The sequence below is a fragment of the Siniperca chuatsi genome, linkage group LG10, assembly GCF_020085105.1.
Source record: "Siniperca chuatsi isolate FFG_IHB_CAS linkage group LG10, ASM2008510v1, whole genome shotgun sequence".
Taxonomy (NCBI): Eukaryota; Metazoa; Chordata; class Actinopteri; order Centrarchiformes; family Sinipercidae; genus Siniperca; species Siniperca chuatsi.
The window spans coordinates 14232053-14253837 of NC_058051.1; the positions used below are offsets into that span (position 1 = coordinate 14232053).

A 21785-nucleotide genomic window follows, 5' to 3' on the forward strand; every position below is an offset into this window, starting at 1 on the left:
GTGATGCAACTTCTATTTAAAAAAAAAAAAAAAAAAAAAAAAAAGTTGGCCAAAAAGGACCAAACAAAACGACCAAGGGATCAGTCTGAGGAAAAAACTGACAAGTTGTGAAATAATGTGCATCATCATTTATTTCAGTTCAAAATCCTAGCTTCCAAAACAGGTGTGGTTAAAGGAAATCATTTCCTGTACAGTTAAGGTCAGCAAGGTCAAGTTAGGTACAGTGCCATTTGAAAGAGACCATCTTGAGGTGAGATGTCAGTGTTTCTGAAGAGCAGACTTTTAATGGTGTGCTCCTATTATGGTGTTTCTGGTGGTCATGCTACATTCTCTCATGTTCCTTCCACTTTGCCTAAAAGAGGGTTATTAGTCCATGAGGCGCTTAGGAGGTTCTGGACTTGAGGCCATGCACACACAATTCAGTCTATCGAGGTCAGCAGGGAAAATGTGACTAAAGAGGAACAACTGAACATACTGTATTTTGGTAAACCACTGCTTATCTTCCTACTGTACTCAAAAGGAAGCTGACATTTAGGATTAGTTTACATTAAGCTACATCCTTAATGGATATTCCCAGTTCTGAACTTCGTCTACAAGCACAGAATGTGATTCTGTTAGCTCTGGAACACCAGCATACATTATGTGGACTGAAGTTTATCATCGTCACAGTCTTGATAATGAAAACTCAGGGCTAGTAATTTTATCAGATCCCACCCACACTCTCCCAAATGTATTGCCCGTCCCTCTCCCTCAACTCATAAGTCTTTAATGAAGCCAACATACAGAGTATTACAAAACAAGATGAGAACCGTAAAGGAAAATAAATGAAATGACTATTCACCTCGCTGGTAAACCTGTTCGTGGTGGAAACGTATTCTTGCAGCATAATAATGCATTAACTAACTCTTGTTAAATATATGTATATACTTTGATATATATATATACACACACAAACTCATGACAAAAAAACTTAAAAGTCTTAACTTTATTATATTTTGTTTTTAGAACCATGATAATGGTTTGAGACAAAAGGGGTAAATGCAAATAAAAATCAAATCAGGTCTCTTCCCCCCCCCATTCCAAATGTTTTTTGTTGTCATTGGTAGTAGTGACACTGAATTCGGGAGATTTGGACAGATCCCTTAATGATGGTTATCAGGCCGGACATTGGTGACATGTGGTCCTTAGACAGGCCGTCCGCCCTGTTTCTCTCTCATCCATGCGTGGATCCTCTCCTTCAGTTCAGGGACTGTAGAATTAACAAAAGATTTTCATGAGCATCTAAGAAACTGACATCCACAATCTAACATGCTGTAATTTAATTTGACATTTAGATGTCATGAAATCACTTGCCTTGAATCTGAAACTAGATAATTGCTTTAATGTTCCTAGTAAGAAATAGACTTTTGCACTTGCTCTTGGCTACCTTGAACACAAGAGCTTTACATGTTATCATGGTGGGGTTACCTGACTCCAGCATGCTCTCTGTGAGTGGCTGCCTGTTGAAGGGATCAGTAGGGGAGTTGAGCAGGTGGCGCAGGATGATGGATCGGTCCATGATGTTCCCCGAAGGCAGTATCACAGGGTCAGTCATCAGTGTATCCATCAGAGGGTCTGTTATAACAAAGTCACATGTACATTTTACAGAGGATTAAGACCCAAACAGTCTAACCAGCCAGCTTCAACTGATAATCCTGATTTTATGCTTGTGTGCTGCACAGAAATTGAGTTTTTGCAGCAGCTGCACAGGCACCTTTCTTTCATCACAGTGAAAGCTAATGTCATCATATCCCATTTTCCTGTTTTGTTTTTTTAATTTAAAGAGGAAAAAACCAAACAAATATCATCATAGCCTGCCCAACATGCTGCCTCTTGTGTTTGGAGAAGGGTTAGTATTAAAATGTTGTGCATACATTCAAATAGAGGTATGCTACTAGTTAATCTATCCTCTGGCTACTGCAATTGTCTTGGAATTAAGAATTAATAAAACATTACAACACAAACAAAATAAAATAAAGTTTTTGTGAGAACAACCCCCAAACTAAATCCAATATTATCACCATGTAAGGCATGTCTTCAAACTTTTATAGACGTGTTAAAAATAATGTGTTTTATATGACAGCAATATCTGTGCACCTATTAAAACACCAGTAAAGAAAACATCCAATAAATACTCAAGAGCTTTTGATATAGTGTGCCCTATATTGAAATGTCACAAGGTTGTTGCAGTAGGACTTGTGCGTTACAAAAATAAAACCCGGCGTGGGAGATTTTAACCACATAGAAAGCTGATACTCAAGCCTCCTGTACGGCACACTCCCATCAACTGTGGTAGGTTGGCTGGCATATCTGGGAATCAAAGGAGGTATGTGGGCCACGTTCTCTTTCTAGATTATATTAAGTCTGTGGTTACAGGATAGCCTTGCTCTAAGCTGTCTATATGACCTCTACGAGCTGCAAAATCCCCTGCAAATGTCTGAAATTCAACAGCAACAGAGTTGCTGAAGATCCTGTCTGTCTGCACTGACTGACCTGAGGTCACACCAGATTTCTAAGCAAGTGACTTAATATGGATATTCTTTATAACTAATACATCCTGGGAAATGACAGTGGACCTCAACAGGACATTGTTTATTTTTTATTGGGATCCCCAATATCAATGTAAATTTCAGGATTTAGAGATTTGAACACATTTCCTACATAGGCTTGGGCCTCTGTAGTATTTGTGACTATACAGAAAAATGAGAAATAGAAATATGTATACTAGACAGGCTTATGGACCTTCTGATAACACCGGATTGATAGTAAAACACAGAAAAGGGGGACGTGAGAACAGAGTCTGTGGAAAAGAAGATGCAGCACTTCTTGAGCCAAGTTACTTCTGCTGGATATACAGATTTAAAAGTTGCAAGTATGCTGCTTAAACACACACACACACCTTTGAACTCATCAGGTGCATCACTGTAGTCCATTTCAGACTGGGAATTCTTGGCGACTATTTCCTCCACCTTCTCCAATAGCAGCTTGAATTTTTCGATGGCGATGGAGGACTTAATGCCAGCCTTCCTCATCTTTGAGATCACCTCTTCAAAGAGCTCGCGGCTGTACGACCGCTGCACATACACCAAAAAGAGGGAAAATTTATGAGGGAACTGCAAGAGAAGAGTATTTTTGAGGCAATGCGAGTATTCAGTACCTTAACTGTGTGTTATTGTCATCATATTTAAGACTTAAAACACAGTTATGTCTGCACAACTTTTCATAGGTTGTGACACTGTATGCAACAAGCAGCAGCTAGGTTCCCTGATGTATAACTTCTGATGCACACTCCCAACATTACAATATGAACAACAACAATGCTGGCACATTAGAACATTAACTGGAACTTTATCATCCAAAGTATTCTCCATAAACAAATATTCAGTCAATAATTAGATGTTACTTTGCCCTTACAATTAGAAGTGGCACTAAGAACTAAATCAAGTAAGTGTTATTTAACAATGCTACATTATCAAGCACACGCAGTACCACGTAAACATATGTCACAGGGAATGCTTGAAACTTTTCACTTCACACATTAAAATGAACTAATCTACAGTATTTGGTCTCTAACTGCTTCCTGCTTGCATTATCTAGAGAGAAGTGGGTATTCATGATTAGTGGGGTGACCTCTGACTAGTAGCTGTGATGGGTAGGGTAAAACCTGGGTGAAACACTGTATTACGTTCACCAAGTACAATGGAGAATTCATGCTGATGTCTTAAAGGCAATACCATGACTGTGATGATCTACCGCAATTGCCTGTAGCCTTTTCTCATGACCATTATTCATCATAACAAATACCCACTTGTGTTTTGTCATTAAGTTCAGCAATTTTTTCCCCTCTTTTACACTTTTTAAACTAAAACTTTAAATGAAAATATTTTATTTATGATTAACTATTAACGTTTTCCTGTTAGTACCAACCTGGTCATCTGCAATTGCTTTAGCAAAGCGGGCACAGTCTAGCTGCAGGTAGATGTCAGTCAGCTGGTCTAAGAGCTTCTTGGGCTCAAAGCCATACTTCTCGGGGTTCTCCACCTTCAGGTCCCGACACTTGGGCCCACAGAGCTGCTGGAGGTTAAAGTTCAGCATAGCAGCTAAACGAGGTCCCAGCTCCTGTATGAAAAAAAGGTGCTGTTTAGAATAGCTTGTTGGGTTCAGACTGCCCAATTTAGGCAGCTAATGTTGCCTTTACATTCATTGTTATTGTATAATTGAAAATACATTTCCACTCATAGAGCCTAGAATATATCAAGTTCAAGTGTGACCATTTTTCAAAATGTCCAGTGGGGGCAGCAACACTCACAGGCCTGAGGAAAGGCTTCTGGACCTGCTTGGTGAGGATGTGGAACATTTCAACTGTCTCTGTGGCCAGGGCCAGATAAGAGCGAGACACCCGCTCATCCTGAGTCAGTTGGGATTGGCGGCTCTGCTGCTGCTCCTGGAAGTTTGCAGGTAAACACAAACAATACTATTTTTATCTATTCTGCAACGGTTACCTTTTTACAGTTACCAATTTTCACAGCTCAGCACAAATATGAGTGAGGTGATAATATGCCTCAGCTCACACAACCACTTTGTTACCATTTTGTCTTTGCCCCTTCAATTTTTGTCTCTTCCTTTTGGAGATTTAGAATTGTGATAACTGCTTTCTATTACTTCAATTCTGTTTTATTGCTGAAATAAATAAAGCTTAATCATTACTGTTGTCCAAATGCATGTAATACCTGGTAAATAAATATAAGACCCTATAAGGCTGAGCACTGACCCTAGGCAGCTGCTCCCACTGCTCCTTATTCTTCATCTCTTCTTGAACCTCGTGGATACGCTTCAGGGACTCAAGGCTCTCGTCTAACAAGAAGGTGGTGTCATTAATCAGCATGTTGATGTAGCGCACAAACTGCTTGCCAGAGCTAGAGGGGAGTAAACATGAAAGAAGATGGAAGAGTAGGTCAGGTTGGAATTGATCCAAGTCAGATGGCCACTGATTCAAACCTAAATTGTGTCATTTTTTACATGACCAAAAAGCAAACTCACTTGAACTCCTCCATGAAGGTGCCATGGTGGGCAAGGTTCTGCCAGAGACTCTTGAAGATAGTGCTGATATGGTACCGTATAGTGAACTTATCATAGAACTCACTGGTGGCGCCAGTATGCTCAACATCTGACCAGGAGAGACAGTTTAGTCAAAAAAGAAAGGAAAGGATCAAGACCTTACAGTCAAGAAAAAACATGTATGGGTCAGCTACATAATGACTAGAAATTACATTATTATTTATTTTTTGCAGATTACAATCTACACTATATATAGAATTACAGTATACATAGAACTCACCAGTGTAGAACTTCATGAGGGCGGGGACCAGCTGTTTGACAGACAACGGGTGGTTCTCCATCATTTCAGAGAATCGCTGAGTACGAGGCTGTACAGCAGGGTTGGTGACAAACAGCACCTCCACCAACTTGGCGATAAGGTAGGGGTTCCTGATGTAGTTCTGGCTGCAGATGAACACCACCAAGAAGGTGACAATGTCTTGGACACACGGCTCATATAAAACCTGGGGAGAATACCTGGAACAAGGGTGGAGGAAGGGATGAAACAAGCAGGACTGAAAACAGCTTATACATCACTCTTGGCTTTAGCTTCTGTTTCTCATATTATATTGTCCTTTCTTTTAAACAGACATGTTACAGTGTGAACATTTTATTACTCCCATCCACAAGATATTCATTGTTAAGACAGGGTTGACCAATGAGACAAGGGCAGAAGACTAAACTATAAACTTACTGCACGACAAAAAGCAGAAACTCGGCCACATCTTCAATGTAGAACTCAGGCAGAGCAGCAAAGCTTTTGGGAATCTCAGGGTTCAGTGGCAGGGTAATGCTGTGTAAGGAATGAAGAAACAAACAACGCATCTTGATTCATGATACACTCTGAAGTGAAACACTGATGCCACATCTGTTCCTTTTACATCAATATCACAACAAACAGTAACATGGTCTGTCAGTGGCAGGGAGACTCACTTGGGGTAAGCAGGATCCACCATGCGAAGAATGAGCTGAATGACTGTACTGTAGAACTGCAGACATCTGCGGAGCAGGTTCTCATCCAGAAGGCCCACGTCAGCACAAGCTTTGGCCCGCACCAGTTTCTGACAGGACAAAGTCACACATGATAAGGATCGCATCTCTGTAAATATGCTCTGTCGTAGAATCCTGCATGTTTCAACATTTAAGGATAGTCCAGTCAACTGATAAAGGATTTGCAGCTCTGTACATTTAAATCAGAGTTAAAGGTTTAATCAATACACAAGGATGATAAAACCGACCTTGAGCTGCGTTTTGCATCGCTTGAGCATCTCTCTGTGTCGACTAGCAAGGGGGGAATCTTTCCATTGGCTTTCACTGTTCTTCAGCTCCTCTACAGTCCTAACATGGGAAAAAACACCATTGAAACACACAGACTGTGCATGCTATGAATACCTGTGTGTGTGTGTGTGTGTGTGTGTGTGTGTGTGTACCTGTTCAGTTCACGGATGGCTCGTAACCTGCGGATGTAACGCCTGCAGCCAGGCAGGATGGACAAATGGTGGGTGTGCAGCGTCAAGAAGAAACACTCGGTTGGGAACTTGGGTTCTGAGAACTTGGTGGGGTCTTCATCTGTCCATGTGAACAAATAAAATTAATTATTTTCAATATAGAAACACATACCACATCATCAGAACCTGCCAGTATCTTTACAGTTCAATATCAGCTTTTCTGCATAAAAATAAAAATGTGTATCATGTCACATGTGGAAGGTTTTTTTATGAATTATTTGAAATCATATCGTATGAGATGAATTGTATACAGTACAGCATGTGTAGCTGCTATTATTTTGTAGATGACTCCAAATAAAGCAGAGGCAGAAGGAATACGGACACATTAACACAAGGATGATTCATCTGAGATTAATTCTGAAAAAAAAAAAAGAAATCACAGATCTGGCATGTTGATGAATCATTTTGAAAACTATGTAAAATATGCAAAATGGTTTGTCCCTGTGCAATTAACTGATTTCTCAAAATGGCAGCGGTCTATGTCTAACGTCTTGTATTTACTCAAATTAACATAAAATACCAATGACTCATTTCAAACTTCTAAGTACAAGACATTTTTGTACAATCTCACAATCATAAATCTGTATTTTTATTTATGTCAACTTACGCAGCTCAGTCAGCCAGCTCCTGAGCTCCTCCATGGTGGCTTTCAGACGCGTCTCCTCTAGGCTGACAACAAGGCGACACCGTGGATGGAAAATGTAGTAGGGGTCCACTGTCTCCAGCTTAATCTTCATGCTCAGCTGTTGCAGCACCCATAAGAAGTTGAGCATGAAGCCGTCTGCCGACACCAGCTTGTCATCAGTCTAGGAGAAAAGAGGGTGAATTCAGATCAATGGTAAATTCATGTTCAAAAGCTGTACCTACAACCTGAATATGAGAACAAATTAGCAAAAAAAACCTAAATTTGGCTGTTTATAGTATAGTAAATTAAGTCCCGATAACACAATGGGGGAACATCATTTTGCATACTCTATTTTTCATTTATGTAAATTTCAACAAACAGGTTTTTTTTTGCAAAATATTAAAAAATAACAATTTATGCACTTAAAACTGTAGAACTAAATGCATTTTTATACTACTGCCTTTTCTCAAATGTGCCAGTTTGGTAACTCAAAATTTATTTTAATAATTATTTTGGATGTGGAATGAAGGACTTTTGCAATTTACCTGCATCTGGGCTTTCTTCACATTGTAGTTGACTAGAGCTGCCATGTAATTAAGAGCTGATTCACGCGTTTCTCCATTTAGTAGGATGTTATGGAGAACTTTGAACAGATCACCCTGAAAAAAAATGACAAATAATTTAAACACATTATTCTATATACAAAAGGGCAGCTATTGAATAAATAAATACATTATGAAGCTGAGACTGACCCTTGCTGACTCCAGGTAGTGCTGCAATGATTGGCTGACAACTCGCGTGTTCTCCATGGTGATGGCTGGGCCAGAGAAATACTTGTCTCCTACTTTGGTCTAAAGAAAAAGAAAAACGTTGAGTTAACTCATTAAAGATTGTCTATCTGAGAATGGAGAGCAGACCTAATACAATAATACTGCAAAAACCTAACACAGCAAGTAGTTTAATGTACACTTTGAGCTTTTGGCAGGACATTTAAGTATGAAAATACATGGCAAATTGGCTACAATCTGGTGCTACTCAGTTACGTTACTTATTTAACCGATTAGACAACTCACATCATCCTCAGCAAACACAGAGAGGCTGAAGAAAGCTCCCAGGTACGACAGTCTCTGGATCTCTCTGCCACAACCAGGGCTCAGAGGTTTGGGACACCATAGAGGCAGCGACGTTACCTTTACAAAAGAGCCATGACAGACATGTATTATATAGGGGTACACAGGTTTGTGTGATGTCAATTCACAAACATTTAACACATTTTGTTGTCTAGTGGTGCTAGAAACCACCCCAATCAACCAAAGATTAAATTCCAGTGTAAGCCAGTATGTGTCTGTCAAGCATCCGCCATTGTTGTCGTTTCAGGCGCATGCTCACTACACAAAGCAACAATGGACGTCATTGTTTCTTCAGCGCTCCATTCTACTTCGTACATGCTCGCCCCCTAACAGGCTTTGCTATTGGTTTACCCTTCGAGGCTCTGCCTCAGCACCTGAGAAGAGTAGAGCATTCAGCCTCAACAAAACGTTGCAAATGGTGGTGAGCTGAACACCCTGTTGTGTTACACAAGCGTTGCAACTACGGCAGCTGAGAAGGCCATTCTTTGCGTTCTTTACGAAGATTTTTCATCACCTGATGAAATCGGTTTAAAAATGTGTTTAATACTACAAAATGCGCTTGATGTTACAGTCACTGCCCTTGCTGTCCAGAATAGCCTCATGGTCTGGAGGTTGACAGGGTGAGACTGAGGCTTGGGCCTCCCAGCTACAGTCATCTCTACCATTCAGAATGCGTGTGCCCCGTACACCTCTAGGGCCTACATGGCGCGTTGGCGATTGTTTGCGTACTGGTGTGAGGCCAGGGACCTCAATCCGCATTCGTGCCCTCTACAGGGTATCCTAGATTTTCTGCAGGGCCTGTTCAGTGTTTTCTGATGTTGTCCAGCTTTTGCTGACATGGTTGCAGTTCGGCGGAGAGCCTCAGGCGGGCGGTGCTCAGCTGCTGGACTGCTTTCTTTTCTTGATTCTTTAGCGCGGCTCAGACTAATGTTGGTTCGGGACCAGCTGGGAGTACATTTCATCCCTACAGCCTTCACCCTAGGTTCTAATCAATAGCAAAGCCCGTTAGAAGGCGGACCACGTACTCATAGAACTGGAGTTCCAGGTAACTACTATTTCCACACGGATACAAATAAACTGGTTTTTAAAAATCTTCACTTTGGAAGGCATTTTTAAAAAATCTCTATTAGTGACCGAAAACATGGATGAGAGGCCAAAACGTTGTGGAAAATGTTTGTTTTGCAAAATATCCGTATACATGGCCTTAGAGTCATGAATAAAATAAGCAGAGCACATTTTTCTGTACTGATGTCAGCTGGCCATGTTGGTATGATGACAGTATAAACATCAAAGACAATGGCCAGACTTGCAAACAAAATCCCTCATCATTTCAGGGAAATACCTGATGGAACATTGTTTGGTGACTTGATTTGAGAAATAAACAGCCTTAATCTGAGCCATGCAGACATAATGATGAACACAAGTGCCAAAATGCAGCTTTGGTCATCCAACTGTATACTCACCAAACTGCACACAGGATGAGTCTTCCCGTATTTGATTTCACAAAGCTCAGCTAACGCCTGTAAAAAAAAAAATAATAATAAAAACACAATTGAAACGGTACTTCAATTGAGATTTTCCTCAAACTTGCATGTTTGGTTTAGAGGTAAATTGGATTACATGGTATGGTCACCGAACTTGAAACTACATTAAGTCTCATCTCCTGCCTGGTGCTACATTATAGGTCAGGCCAGGCCAAGATCTCCTCACCATTAGGGGGAATTTAAAGTTGTCACTGTCAAAGGAACATTCTTTCACTGCAAGAGCCAGGCCATGGAGGACGGGAATGAAGATCTGAAAAACAAGGAAAAACAGGATAGTAAATATGTCATGCACCAGTACCAGTGTCAGCTTTTAGAACTGCATTTCCAGCTCACAGCAAAATCTCAAGTTGTGGATGTTGGCATGTCTGCCTGCATTATTGAAATTTCTTCATCAATTACATTACATTACATTGTGAATCGCTACCTCATAGGTTCATTCTTACCTGTAGAGACAATTTTTTTAAAGTACAGTGAAGTTCAATGGGCCCATAGGAGTGAATATGAGTGTACTTGGGGTATCTTCCTGCCCCATTGTATGTTGGGATAGGTTTCAGCCTAAGTGACCTGTATCAAAAATTGATGGACGTGCTTCCCACCTGTCTGAACACCTCTTCCTCCTGGTGGGTAATGCGCACCAGTTCCTGAATAAAGCCATATGGAAGGTTCCGACACAGCATATAAGGTACCAGCAAAGACTGCTGGAGAGGGCTCCTACATGTAGAAAACAGAGAAGCACTGTGCTGAAATGAAATAAATAAATAAATAAGTGTCTGGAGTCGAGGTGAAAGAGTAGTTGCTATGGAGACTCGGACTTAACCGAAAAGGAACAGAACGTACACAAATACAATGACAGATCAGAAAATAACCCAAAGATTGTCACAGTGTGTGGTTGGCTTTCTTACCGAGGCTGGGTCAGGGTGCCTTGCAGGACCAGGGCAACATTGGAAATACACTGAGAGCGAATGTTGCTGAGAAGCTGGCTGACATTTGGTTGGCTACACATCTGAGAGAGAAACAGACAGGATAGGAGGTGAGGTGTGATAAAAATGCATACTGCTAATTTCACAGAAACTCTCTCCAGACTATGTGGAATCAGGGTTCTTTGACGAGCAAAACCTTTGCTCATTTCCAGACCATCTGGCCTGCAGCTAGTCTCTGAAGTACAGACTGTTCTTCTGTTCTCGGGACATTTTGTAACTAATTTAAACATAGTGAATAAGCTGAAAAGAACTTTCCAGTTGTTACTACAACTACAATCTTAAAGCTTCAATAGTAAAAGGTAAATCAAAAGAACAATACTTTTAGTGTACATTGTCTGAATAAAACCTGGTTGAGGTATGTCTTGCCAGTTACCTTGGGAGTTTTCCTCTCCTCCATGCCAACACTGTCAAAACGCTCAATGAGGTAGTTCAGCATCTCTGTCTCTTTGCATGCTTCAATGGTGAAGCGGTCGCTGGCTGAATCGCAGGACATCCCCCCGCCACACGCACCAAGACTACAAACAAAAAGGTAAACACAAACACAACGACAGAGGGGGGCTCATTAAATTACATAAAACATCAGAGCACAGAAAGATATAATGTTTGTGTCAAACAAAATCAAGTATGTATGGTTAACAAACTCAAACCCACACTCAAGGGTCCTGAAAGAAACAAACTATAAAAGGCATTAGTGATGGCATTGCAGCATCTCAGTACTGGGCTCTTGAAAAAGAAAAACAGATATTAAAAATTCAGAGCTGTTTGTAGCAAGTCTTTGAAGCTGATATTAGGATTCAGCTTGCCACATTTAACTGACAAATATGGTGACAAGAGTTTAAATTGCTGTTAGTGGTCATCTGTGACCGCAAAACCTGTATGTGAGCTGCTTCAAAGCACGACAAACCTTAGGAGGTAATAAAATTTACTTTGTTATTTGTCATTGGGACACAGGCAATGCAGGAATATCACCTCTGACCTGGGTTACAATTGTTCTTGAAGCTAAAAATGAAATCAACACAACAGGTAATATTGTTAAATAACAACAAGGCTGCAGCTATCAATTATTTTAGTAATCGAGTAGTCTACCGATTATTCCATTAATTAATCGGATAAGAAATACTTTTGTTTTATTAAAAAGCAATATAATAAATATGCAAAAGAGAAAATAAAACAGGTCTCAATGAACAACTACAAGTTTCAACCCAACTATAGCTAAGCCTTTACTGTCTTCTTTGTGGCATTTGTAGGAGGGAAAAAACGAGTGGACAGGAACAGTGACTATCATAATATTAAATAACATGAATGAAGCTCAGGCTTTCACAAAATAGTTGTTAATTAGCCATTAGATATAGCCATAATTAACGTAGCCTACATTCTTTACTAACCTTCATATACCTTGTCTCGGGTCCGCTCTGTGGACTGGATGCATAGACTGTAATGTTATGCTTTCTGCTGAGATGCTGAAGCATAGACGTTGTGCTTTTGTGGTAGGATAGTTCAGTTTTACAATAGACACATTGTACAGAGTTTTCATGGACACTGTCGCTTTCTCTGGCCTGTCTCTTCTCCCCTCACCCCTTGCTATTTTCTCTCTCTTCCTCCTCTTTGTAATCCGCACTTTCAAATCACACCGAAGACGCACTGAACCGTCTCTGATCACACACAGCATAAGCGTGTTGTGCAACAGTAATAACCATCCTTGCAAAACACAGTGCGCTGTATATAGTTATATGAATTAAACAAAGCTTTGATGCAAATAATTTGAATCGATGATTTTTAGTAATCGAGTTACTCAAGGAACCGTTTCAGCCCTAATAATGTATTATTCACGCCATTTTTTCCTGAAAAATATGAGATGCACGTTGAACTAAACTTTGAATTAGAGCATTTATTTTTGCTATTGTTAAGTCAATTTGACCCTGGCTATACACTTAAGTAGCAAAACAAATGCCTATAGAGCAGGGAATCAGACTCCAATTTCTCACCTAATGATATTGCCCATGCATCAAAATAATAACAGTTCAAGACTACCATAAGCATAACAGTCTCATGCTGCACTAAAGAGGTTAAATGATTTTGAAAATTTTAAGTTTACATGCTCTTTCAGGTTTGAGGATCATTCCTCTGGGATGTGCAAAATTATCTTACACATCAAAATATATTTCATATACTCATATTGATTAACATTAAAAATGGAAGTCAACTTTACCCAATAATTGGGAAACAGGCCAGGGAATGTCTTTTGAAGATTTTGAAGGGCGAGGGTCACAGAAATGCAAGTATTTTCAAGTACTCTGGCAGACCTAAACCACATTGAAAGTTGATGTATTATGAGTTTCTACAGCGCTGTAGAAATCGTATTTAATACTTACCGCCACATTATATACTAAAAGTTAGCACTCTTAAAGATGGCTGAGCCTACATCAGTTTATTTTTCACCACTCTACCCTGGTGTGTTTGTGCACAGTTAGTGATAAGCCTCCTGGGCCCACTGGAACATGCAGTGGACACATAACTGAGCAAGCACACACAAACACACACACCGTGCAGCGGTGTACCTGGACCCAAACTGAACCCGTGCAAAATCCTCCTCCTCCTCAGAATCTTCATCACTGCTGTCCTGAGACATGTCAGAGAGGGCAAAGAACAGGAACGACAAGGGGCTAACATGACGAGGAAAAGACAGAAGGAGTGAGGGAAAGATTGGAAGAAAAGATGATGTTGTGCAAGCATGAGGAGACAGAAGGGAAGTGAAAAAACATGAAGACAAATGTGGAATGGTAAACAGTCACAAAAAAGAGGACAAGGAAGAGGGGAGCGCTAAAGAAAGGATGCTGGAGGGTTGCATGCTTGCTTGAAGAAGTACTTCTTGTGCTGTCTCTGCCAGGTGTAAGCCTGGAGGGGTTCGTGCATTTGGTCATGTGTGTGCGCGCATCTGTCCGCAGCTAATCTCACATACTACTGGACCCATCAGCCTAATATTTTCTGTGCACATTTATGACTGTATGACTTTGAGTGATACACAATTTTTGAAATACCTATTTTATTGACGGCTGACTCCTCACTCCTCTTAACCGGCTGATAGGGGCCGCAAGTGATCAATAACTGCTTCAATTTGGAACCTTGTTTCTGCTAGGGACAGGGTGCACAGCGGTCACGTCAACATCGCTGGTGTTTTGGAATTGTCCGAGGTTTGTTTCCATATAGCCTGTCTACTCTGGTTACACCTTCATAATGTAACATGCGTTTTGTCTCCCCTTCATTCCACTACTCTCATGCATACATGCTGTACACACAGCCTGCCCTGCACTCCCTGTTCCCCACCCACATGCCCCCAGACCAACATGATATCATGGGATGGCATATAAAAAGCAAACCACTTTTAAAAGGATATTTTGCGTGTCATCTCTACACATTTTAAGCTTTTTGCTTGTCAATTAACACCATTAGAGATGGCACATTTTATTGCATTGAGTTTTGAACGTGCAGTAAAGGACGAAGTCAGGTGATCTTCGCTATGGTAACAATAGTTAGGTGACCTTTGTTGTCATAGTTAGGTGACCCATTGTCATCATGGTAACAACAATAAACACGTGGTTAACATTGTGAAACGGTTGCAGTTTGGTTAGGTTTAGGAAAAGATCATGGTTTGGGTTAAAATACAGTAGTACGTACGTAAGTTAAGTTACGGGACACGAACAGCGGTCTCCTGGGTCAAAATCCTGTGTTTGTTTGACCCATCCATCCACCCCGACCTTGTCCCTATGCGGACTTTTGTCACTCTTTATACTACGTCACCTGACATTTCTTTCTCTATGACAGGCCGTCTCTGCAAAATATAAGTCAGTAGAAACTAAATGGCGTGAAGAGCAAAAAAGGCATTGTGATAACACGCAAAATGACTTAAGATATTGGCGTGTTGTTCATACGCCATTTGGTGATACCAGGCCTGGCGGTAGCTTTTATACACTCTCGGAACATTTTTTCAACCGATGTGAGTGTCACGATCACTCATACAACTCGTCTTGAGCAAGCCAAGGCAAAGAGGCGTAAACCACATCTTTTTTGCTTGAGAGTTTTATAGCAATACAGAACCTATAAAACATGTTTGTTAAACTATATCTAGTATTAGTTATTTGCAAAGGTGTTACATCCTTTAAAATGATACATGTTAGCAACAAGCAGCCTTAAACCTGCAAATTAAGAAACTAGAATACCTGTTAATTGTCTGAACAACCCATATAATAGCATTTTTGGTTGTCAAATCTCAAGTAATGTAATTGAAAATCCATTGAAAATATATGGAATTTGAAATGTTTCATTATATTAATACCCTCTATCTTAATCACCATTTGGGCATTTATAACACTCAACATACTGTGCTGGAACTCTTCTTCTCTTAACTTAAGATTTTAAACAGAAATGCTAAAATATCAGATTGTCCATTAACTTTTAGACTAGCAGCTAAATCTTACCCAGTTGAGATCATTAGCTTGTGTAAATGAGAACTGACTGCATAAAAATTTAAAAAGCAATTTATACAACAAAAAGGCATCTGGCCAAAGATTTAGTTGCCAAGACCGTTGTTTCACACCCAACCTCAAATCTGGTGGTTCACAGGTTAAGGTTTTAGTATGTTTGCTTGCATATGCACCACACACTGACATGCAAATGGCAGATGAGATACCTAGACGGTGGCATCCTGGCAGCAAAGGCAGCCTGTCGGGTATTCGCTCTGGGAGAAGGGGGCACCACGGGAGGGGGTGTGGAGGAGGTTTGGTTGCGAGCCCTAGGTGAGCTCAAGGAGAGGGACTGGGGGCTGGGTGGTGGCACAGGAACTGGGGTGTTGGGAGGAACAGAGGGACCTGCAGGGCTAGGAGAGGGTCCAAAGAAACTAAATCCTCTGTGACCCGGGCTAGATGGGGAAGGAGCCCCCCAGGGAGAAGTGACAGAGTAAGGCCGATAGCGCTGGGAGATGGGCATGGGGGCAGATGGAGGGTTGAGAGTGTGTCTCGGAGTAGCAGGTGGGCTAGGGGGAACAATGAATTGTGGGGTAGAGGGTGTAGAAGGTACAGAGGGTGTAGTAGGGGTAGGGAGAGATGGGGAGGTCCTCTTGGCTGCATCCAAAGCCATCAAGTGAGGACTACCACACCCATACAGACTGTGGACAACATTGAGACGATGATTGGCAAAACTCATCTAGCAACAAGGTCTTTAAAAATGATCAAAGCAAAAAAAAAAAAAAAAAAAAAAAAAGACACATGGTAGCTTCCAATCACAATATCAATAAATATCAATAAAACTCACTTTTGAGGAGGAGTGTAGGTGAGCAATGCAGAGACATGACAGGTCTCCGTGAGTCACACTGTCAGAGATCATAATACTGAGTCAAGGTACTTGCCTGGACAAAGAGCTGGCTCCAAAGGACCCTGCACTGGGGCCCATGGGGCTGCCACCTTGGCTGGAGGGCTGCACCAGCGTCAGACGGTGGTCGGGGGATTTGGCTGCTGCAATTGGCTGAGAGGTGGCGGTCAAGCTGGCGAAGGGGTTGTGGACACGTGACTGGGTGGACATCATTAAGACTTCCATCAGGATCTGGCCGATCAGGTCTTTGAAGTCACTGTATACTACAGGATAAAAATCATCAAATGCAGGAATCTGTCAGTTGTAAACAAAACTTTGCCTTTTCACAGAATGCAAGGTCATTCAGCTTGTTAGGGTAACAGAGATAAAGATGATATTCAGTGACATACCATCCTTAGGGTTCTGGTGAAACTCTGCAGCAAGTGAAGGGAGAAAAATTACATCTCTATCCTGCTCCTTCCACGATACGCGGAGGATCTTACAAATGAGCTGCAAAGCCTGTTCTTCTGAGACATCTGAGTTTGCAGAGGTTTCCTGCGGTGCAGAAGTAGACAACAGTGAGAGTTTGATCACAACTTAGAGCCATTTACAGAGTAAATATCTCATGATCACTGTGGTCTATTAAGACACAGGTATGTGTCAATGAACTGAAATAAATGAAAATTAAACCAAGAATATCTATGGAAAGTCCCCAGTCACCTTTCTGTAAATACCCAAAGATTCCTTTTATGTTTACTCATTTAAAGACTCACTTGATCTCAAGATGGGCATGATCAAAGTCAAGTAGGCCAAATGATCAAGGATAAAAAAACTCTCTTTTGAGTAATGTTTAGAGCTGCTGCTGTTTACCTTTTCAGTCAAGTTCCTCTTCTCCCTGCGATCACTGTCCTCCACCTCCATGTTCTCTATCCCTGAGTCCACATCCACCTGGGACATACTGGAAAAAGAGGTGCATTGCTTAGTAAGACTCTTCATCCCTAAGCAGACCATGCCAACACTCAAACCTGGATGGTCCATATGAAGTGTTGCATTTGTCTCTTTTACAACAAACTTCATAAACATGTGACCATGCTATGAAACACTATAGTTTATGTTAATGTTTGCTACAAACAATCAAAAGAGTATAACTTTCTGAAGTAACTTCAAAAAGAACAAGTCACACTTGAATATTGTTACACATTTATATAGAAACAAACAACCTGTGATATTCATTGCATTTCTGTGGTCAATTTGTGAATAAGTGTTCCAATATACTTTTTGGGTGCAACATGAAAACTTGTTGCCACTGGAGTCTATTGTAACTGATTTCCATGGGGGTTTTCAAGTCTTTTAACTGAGCTGTACAATATGCCATTAGAAAACCCTTACCTCTTTTCACAGGAGGCAGTGTCAATGTCCATGCTCTGCGATCGGGACAAACTCTGGGACTGAGTCTCAAGGCTGTTGGAGGGGGAGCTGGAGAGGGAGCTCACACCCTCGCTGCTCTGACTACCATATGCCACCCCTGCAAAAGCAAAACACCACCACTGAGCACCTTTGAAGCACAAAAAAATGTGACATGGATGTGTCATAATATTTTGATTTTAAGTATTTTTCTTATTGGTTCTGGAATATGTGTTGTTGTATTGTGGCCCTGGCTTCAAGTTAGATTGCAAGTGTCAGGTTTTAAGTTTGTGTGCTTTTCTAGACTGCTCGAAGCCCCCACACTTTGGAAAGCACTACCAACGGAGGTAAGGATGGTGAAGACAGTTTCTTCCAAGTCTTGCAGTCTGTGATTTTAGTCTGTCATGTCTTGTTTTTATTTTATATTCATCATGCTATGATGCCTCTGATTTTCTAGTTTTTGTACAATATCGTATCACATTTTTAATTAATTTTGTTTGAAACCATTTCCAATGAACTTTCACGCTCACCACTAGGAACACTACATAGATTAGACGTGATGAAGCAGCCATTTAAAGTTTTATATTTTATGTAAGAACTATTGTTTATAGAAAAACTACACTAGGTTAGCAAAGGATGGAGGTTAGGAGGTTAGGCTGGAATCAACTCTCCCCTGGTTGCACAACAATCATATCATTACCAAGAGTTAAAGGAATAGTTCGATTAAAATACGAATTACTGTTGATCCCCATTCACAACAAAACAGAGCTGTCTGCTTCTCCAAACTGGCTGCGTACTGACCCCCCATCTACTGTAGGTATTACTGGACCAGTGGACTAACGATAGGTACCTCATACAACCCCACTTCAAAAAACCCAAACTATCCCTTGAAGTCAAATAAACAATATCCACTGGTTGTGTCAAGGAGAATATTTAAAACAAATACATTAACATGCAATGAAGGCTTGGGTAACTACCAAGAAGAAAATCACAATTTTTGACCAATTATGAAAAGTACCACTGGCCCTATAAACCCTAAAAAAAGAAAGATAGCTAAGGCAAGCAACACCACCACATCTATGCATATCAACAAACAATCCCAGGAAATTGTCACTGTGTCCGTCCATGGCTCACTAGTGTATTTTTCTAGAGCAGTGCATGAAAGCATCAATTCTCACTCTGTACAGCGGGCCTACACTTGGTGTAAAACAGGGACACTGGTGATAACAACAAGCTGATGTTTATGTCATTCAGGGTGTATGAATGGTTCTTGCTGCTCAAATATCAAGGTCAAAAATATAAAAAGGTCCCTTTCAGTGTTGCGCTCAAACTCAAACAACCAAGGTTGTTTATCTTCCAAGCCTCAGAGACAATGTGTCACAGGCCCATTTGAGTAGGATGATAGGGTTACATTACAGATCACAAATGAAGTTAACAACAATAACTCTATGGTGACAACCGGAAAAAAGCTGACTGCATCCTGACCTGTTTTAACATCAAACCTAAATCTCAAGATTTAACCTGACGTATTGCCTGCAATACCAGTAACTATTACAAACTTGCTAAATACATCCCAAGATCTGTAGATCTTATTCAGTTCTTACCAGAGGTGCCCATAGGGGATGTGGCAGGGGTACCACTGTGGACATTGAACCCCAATGACTGAGAGGCAGCTGGTGGCAGGGGCTGGGGTGTGGCACCTGAGGGTCCAGGGAGGGGTCCAGGGGGAGTCTCTCTCTGTGGGGATGTCAGGGGTGTGCTGAGAGGGGTGCTGGGCTGTGACGTCTGTCCCCCGGCCAGTCGTGCCAGTCGCCTTCTGCGAATCTTGAATAAATATACCAGCACATTTATATATTCACTCAGTCAAGTCAACATTATTTATATAGCACATTTCATACGACAGGCGTAGACTCAATGTGCTTCAAATGAAAATAAATACTTAAAATAAAAGTACTATGAAAGCTCACTGTACCCTATAATATGGGCTTGTTATAACAAGACTGTTGAAATGTATATTGACAATTAAAAAGCCTAATTTTGAATCTCTGGATAAGTGATTGGCACAATCAGTCTGGACAAGATAAGAAATGTAAGGGGTTAAGTTAATTTTCATTATCCATATTTCATAATTAGTCCCAGACAATATACACACAATTGAGTTAGTGATCGGTTTTCATTCATCGGTTTTGGAGAAACATTTAAAAGGCAGGCCTTGTCGAGTGGCTATAATGTAACCTACATTACGAACAAAGTCAGATATGAGCACTAATCGTGATCAATCGTGCAACTCAACTGAAGACCTTAACTGTAGCAAATCAACAGCACTCTAGGTTGCGAGTTGATCGAGTAGCTACGGGTACAAGGTGACGAAGAAAAATACTTGGTTACGTGGTTCCAGGGTAACAGCTCAGTGGCCACATAGTCGGCCCACAGCTGATTGCACAATGGTGGCCCGGTGTGTTTTTATGCTGAGTCGTCTAGCAGGCTAATTTTTGTCTGTTAGCAAAACAACGTTAGCAACTGTCAACTAGCTTACCGCAAGAAGCTTTGGCAAATCAACTCAGTAAATAAAATGTAACGTTATCGGTCAAAATATAACGTGTAGAAAACATATGCCAGATGAAAGCAATCCAATGTACTTATGTGAATTTAGCCGTTTTATATGAAAACAATGTTATCCATGGGCCAGCTTGTGCACAGCCTCTAGTAATACGTTAGCTAGTTAGCATTGCGCTCCGGCTAAATTAAATTAACGTACTGGCAACGGTGACAAAAACACACGACCCACATCCAACTTCTAGTTCTTTCACTCGATTATATCAACTGACTATCCTAAATAAACATAATACGGGTCGCGTTGCAACAAACACTAATGTATGCTGTTGTTGAACTAAATCTGGGGTTTTATCGCAAATGCATTTCTTCAATTTAGACTATGCTAGCCTCTGAGATAGCTTTCGTAGCAAGTGGGCTAGTAGTAAGATCGTTTGACATGAGGTCCGAAGAAATTTGTAAAAGTAAGTCTAAATTGTAACGTTGGCAAAATAGAGCGAAGTTAATTCTCGGCACTCGTTTTGTGCGTTTTTCCATTGTCACCTTACCTCATCTGCGCTCAACTCCTCCATCGCAGCTAAGTTAGCTAGCTAATTCACTTTCAACTGCTTTAATGTGTGCCAGCCAGAGCCAGCTAGCTAGCCTATATTAGAACTGAATATGCATAGTCTAACTTGTTCAACAAATATGTATCAGTCTTGATTGTCTTCAAGATAAAAACTAGGACACCAGTATACGGAGGTTAGCAAGATACAGTTCCTCCAAAAAGTCTCTCGTTTGCTAGTTTTCTACCAAGAATGAAACAAAAAGAAAAGTAGCTAGCTATTATACGTCAAAATACAACAGCGGCCATTTTGGATCTACACAATGTCACGTGACTTAAAAGACTACTGGAGGAGGTGAGAGGCTTCACTGTGTCGCACAGATAAATGTAATATTTCACCTGTTGTATATATTTTTGTAACACTCTAATGGTTTGTAATGCTAATAGATTGACTGCCAACTAGTTAATTAGATTCACACTTATGTTTCCCTTTCTCCCTTAATAAACAGCACACCCTGTAGTTATTAGTTAGTCAGTGTACATGAACAGTCAGTGGGGCACAAGGTCACCACAAAGAGGTTTTATTGGACTCTTCAGTGCTTCTGGGAGGTTAGTGCAAGTCAAAGTACTAGTAGCTATAGATGGTAGATTATCTACAAATTGAACTGATTTTAAAATACTGTTGTTGGTTTAAAAAGCACTGAATGGTTTAGGGTCAAAATACATTTCTGATCTTCTGCTACGTTATGAACCATCCAGACTTCTCAGGTCGTCTGGGACAGGTCTGCTTTCTGTCCCCAGAGAAACATGGAGAAGCAGCGTTGAGTTCTTATGCACCATATATCTGGAACAAACTCCCAGAAAAATGCAGGTCTGCTGCAACTCTCAGTTGTTTTAAATCAAGGCAGAATGCTTTTCTGTTTGCTGCTGCCTTTTAAATCAAATGTGAAGCTTTTGATTAATATCTTAAACTGCACTGTAACTTTTACTCTCCTGTTTTATCTTGTTTTTATTTTGT

General features: G+C 40.7%; 1 protein-coding gene across 3 annotated transcripts; it reads right to left on the bottom strand.

The window, feature by feature from the left end:
• Positions 1 to 113: 113 nt before the first annotated feature.
• ube4b (ubiquitination factor E4B, UFD2 homolog (S. cerevisiae)) lies at positions 114 to 21099 on the bottom strand. Of its 3 annotated transcripts, XM_044211109.1 has the most exons (29): positions 20772 to 21099; positions 19275 to 19494; positions 17656 to 17791; positions 17137 to 17224; positions 16677 to 16821; positions 16325 to 16550; positions 15611 to 16084; positions 13482 to 13586; positions 11297 to 11438; positions 10846 to 10946; positions 10540 to 10654; positions 10110 to 10193; positions 9863 to 9919; positions 8343 to 8459; positions 8022 to 8120; positions 7815 to 7928; positions 7252 to 7450; positions 6567 to 6705; positions 6375 to 6474; positions 6070 to 6197; positions 5831 to 5929; positions 5378 to 5613; positions 5080 to 5206; positions 4811 to 4955; positions 4349 to 4483; positions 3967 to 4158; positions 2939 to 3113; positions 1468 to 1614; positions 114 to 1249 (listed from the first exon to the last, which is right to left on the bottom strand). In XM_044211109.1, the coding sequence occupies exons 1-29, from the start codon at positions 20793 to 20795 to the stop codon at positions 1185 to 1187; spliced, it is 4134 nt and encodes a 1377-aa protein (XP_044067044.1). In that variant the 5' UTR covers positions 20796 to 21099; the 3' UTR covers positions 114 to 1184. The 3 variants fall into 3 exon arrangements, with proteins under 3 accessions (XP_044067044.1, XP_044067045.1, XP_044067046.1); XM_044211110.1 differs by lacking the exon at positions 13482 to 13586; XM_044211111.1 differs by lacking the exons at positions 13482 to 13586; positions 15611 to 16084 and having other exon boundaries at positions 20772 to 21092.
• Between the last annotated feature and the right edge of the window lie 686 nt (positions 21100 to 21785).

Excerpts from the sequence above, each read along its gene's own strand:
- ube4b (XM_044211109.1), bottom strand. The coding sequence starts at position 20,795 with ATGGAGGAGTTGAGCGCAGATGAG. Across the intron at positions 7,929-8,021 it reads ACTACCTGGAGTCAGCAAGG|GGTGATCTGTTCAAAGTTCT; the intron begins GTCAGTCTCAGC and ends ATTTTTTTTCAG. Across the intron at positions 5,207-5,377 it reads CCTCATGAAGTTCTACACTG|ATGTTGAGCATACTGGCGCC; the intron begins GTGAGTTCTATG and ends TCTCCTGGTCAG.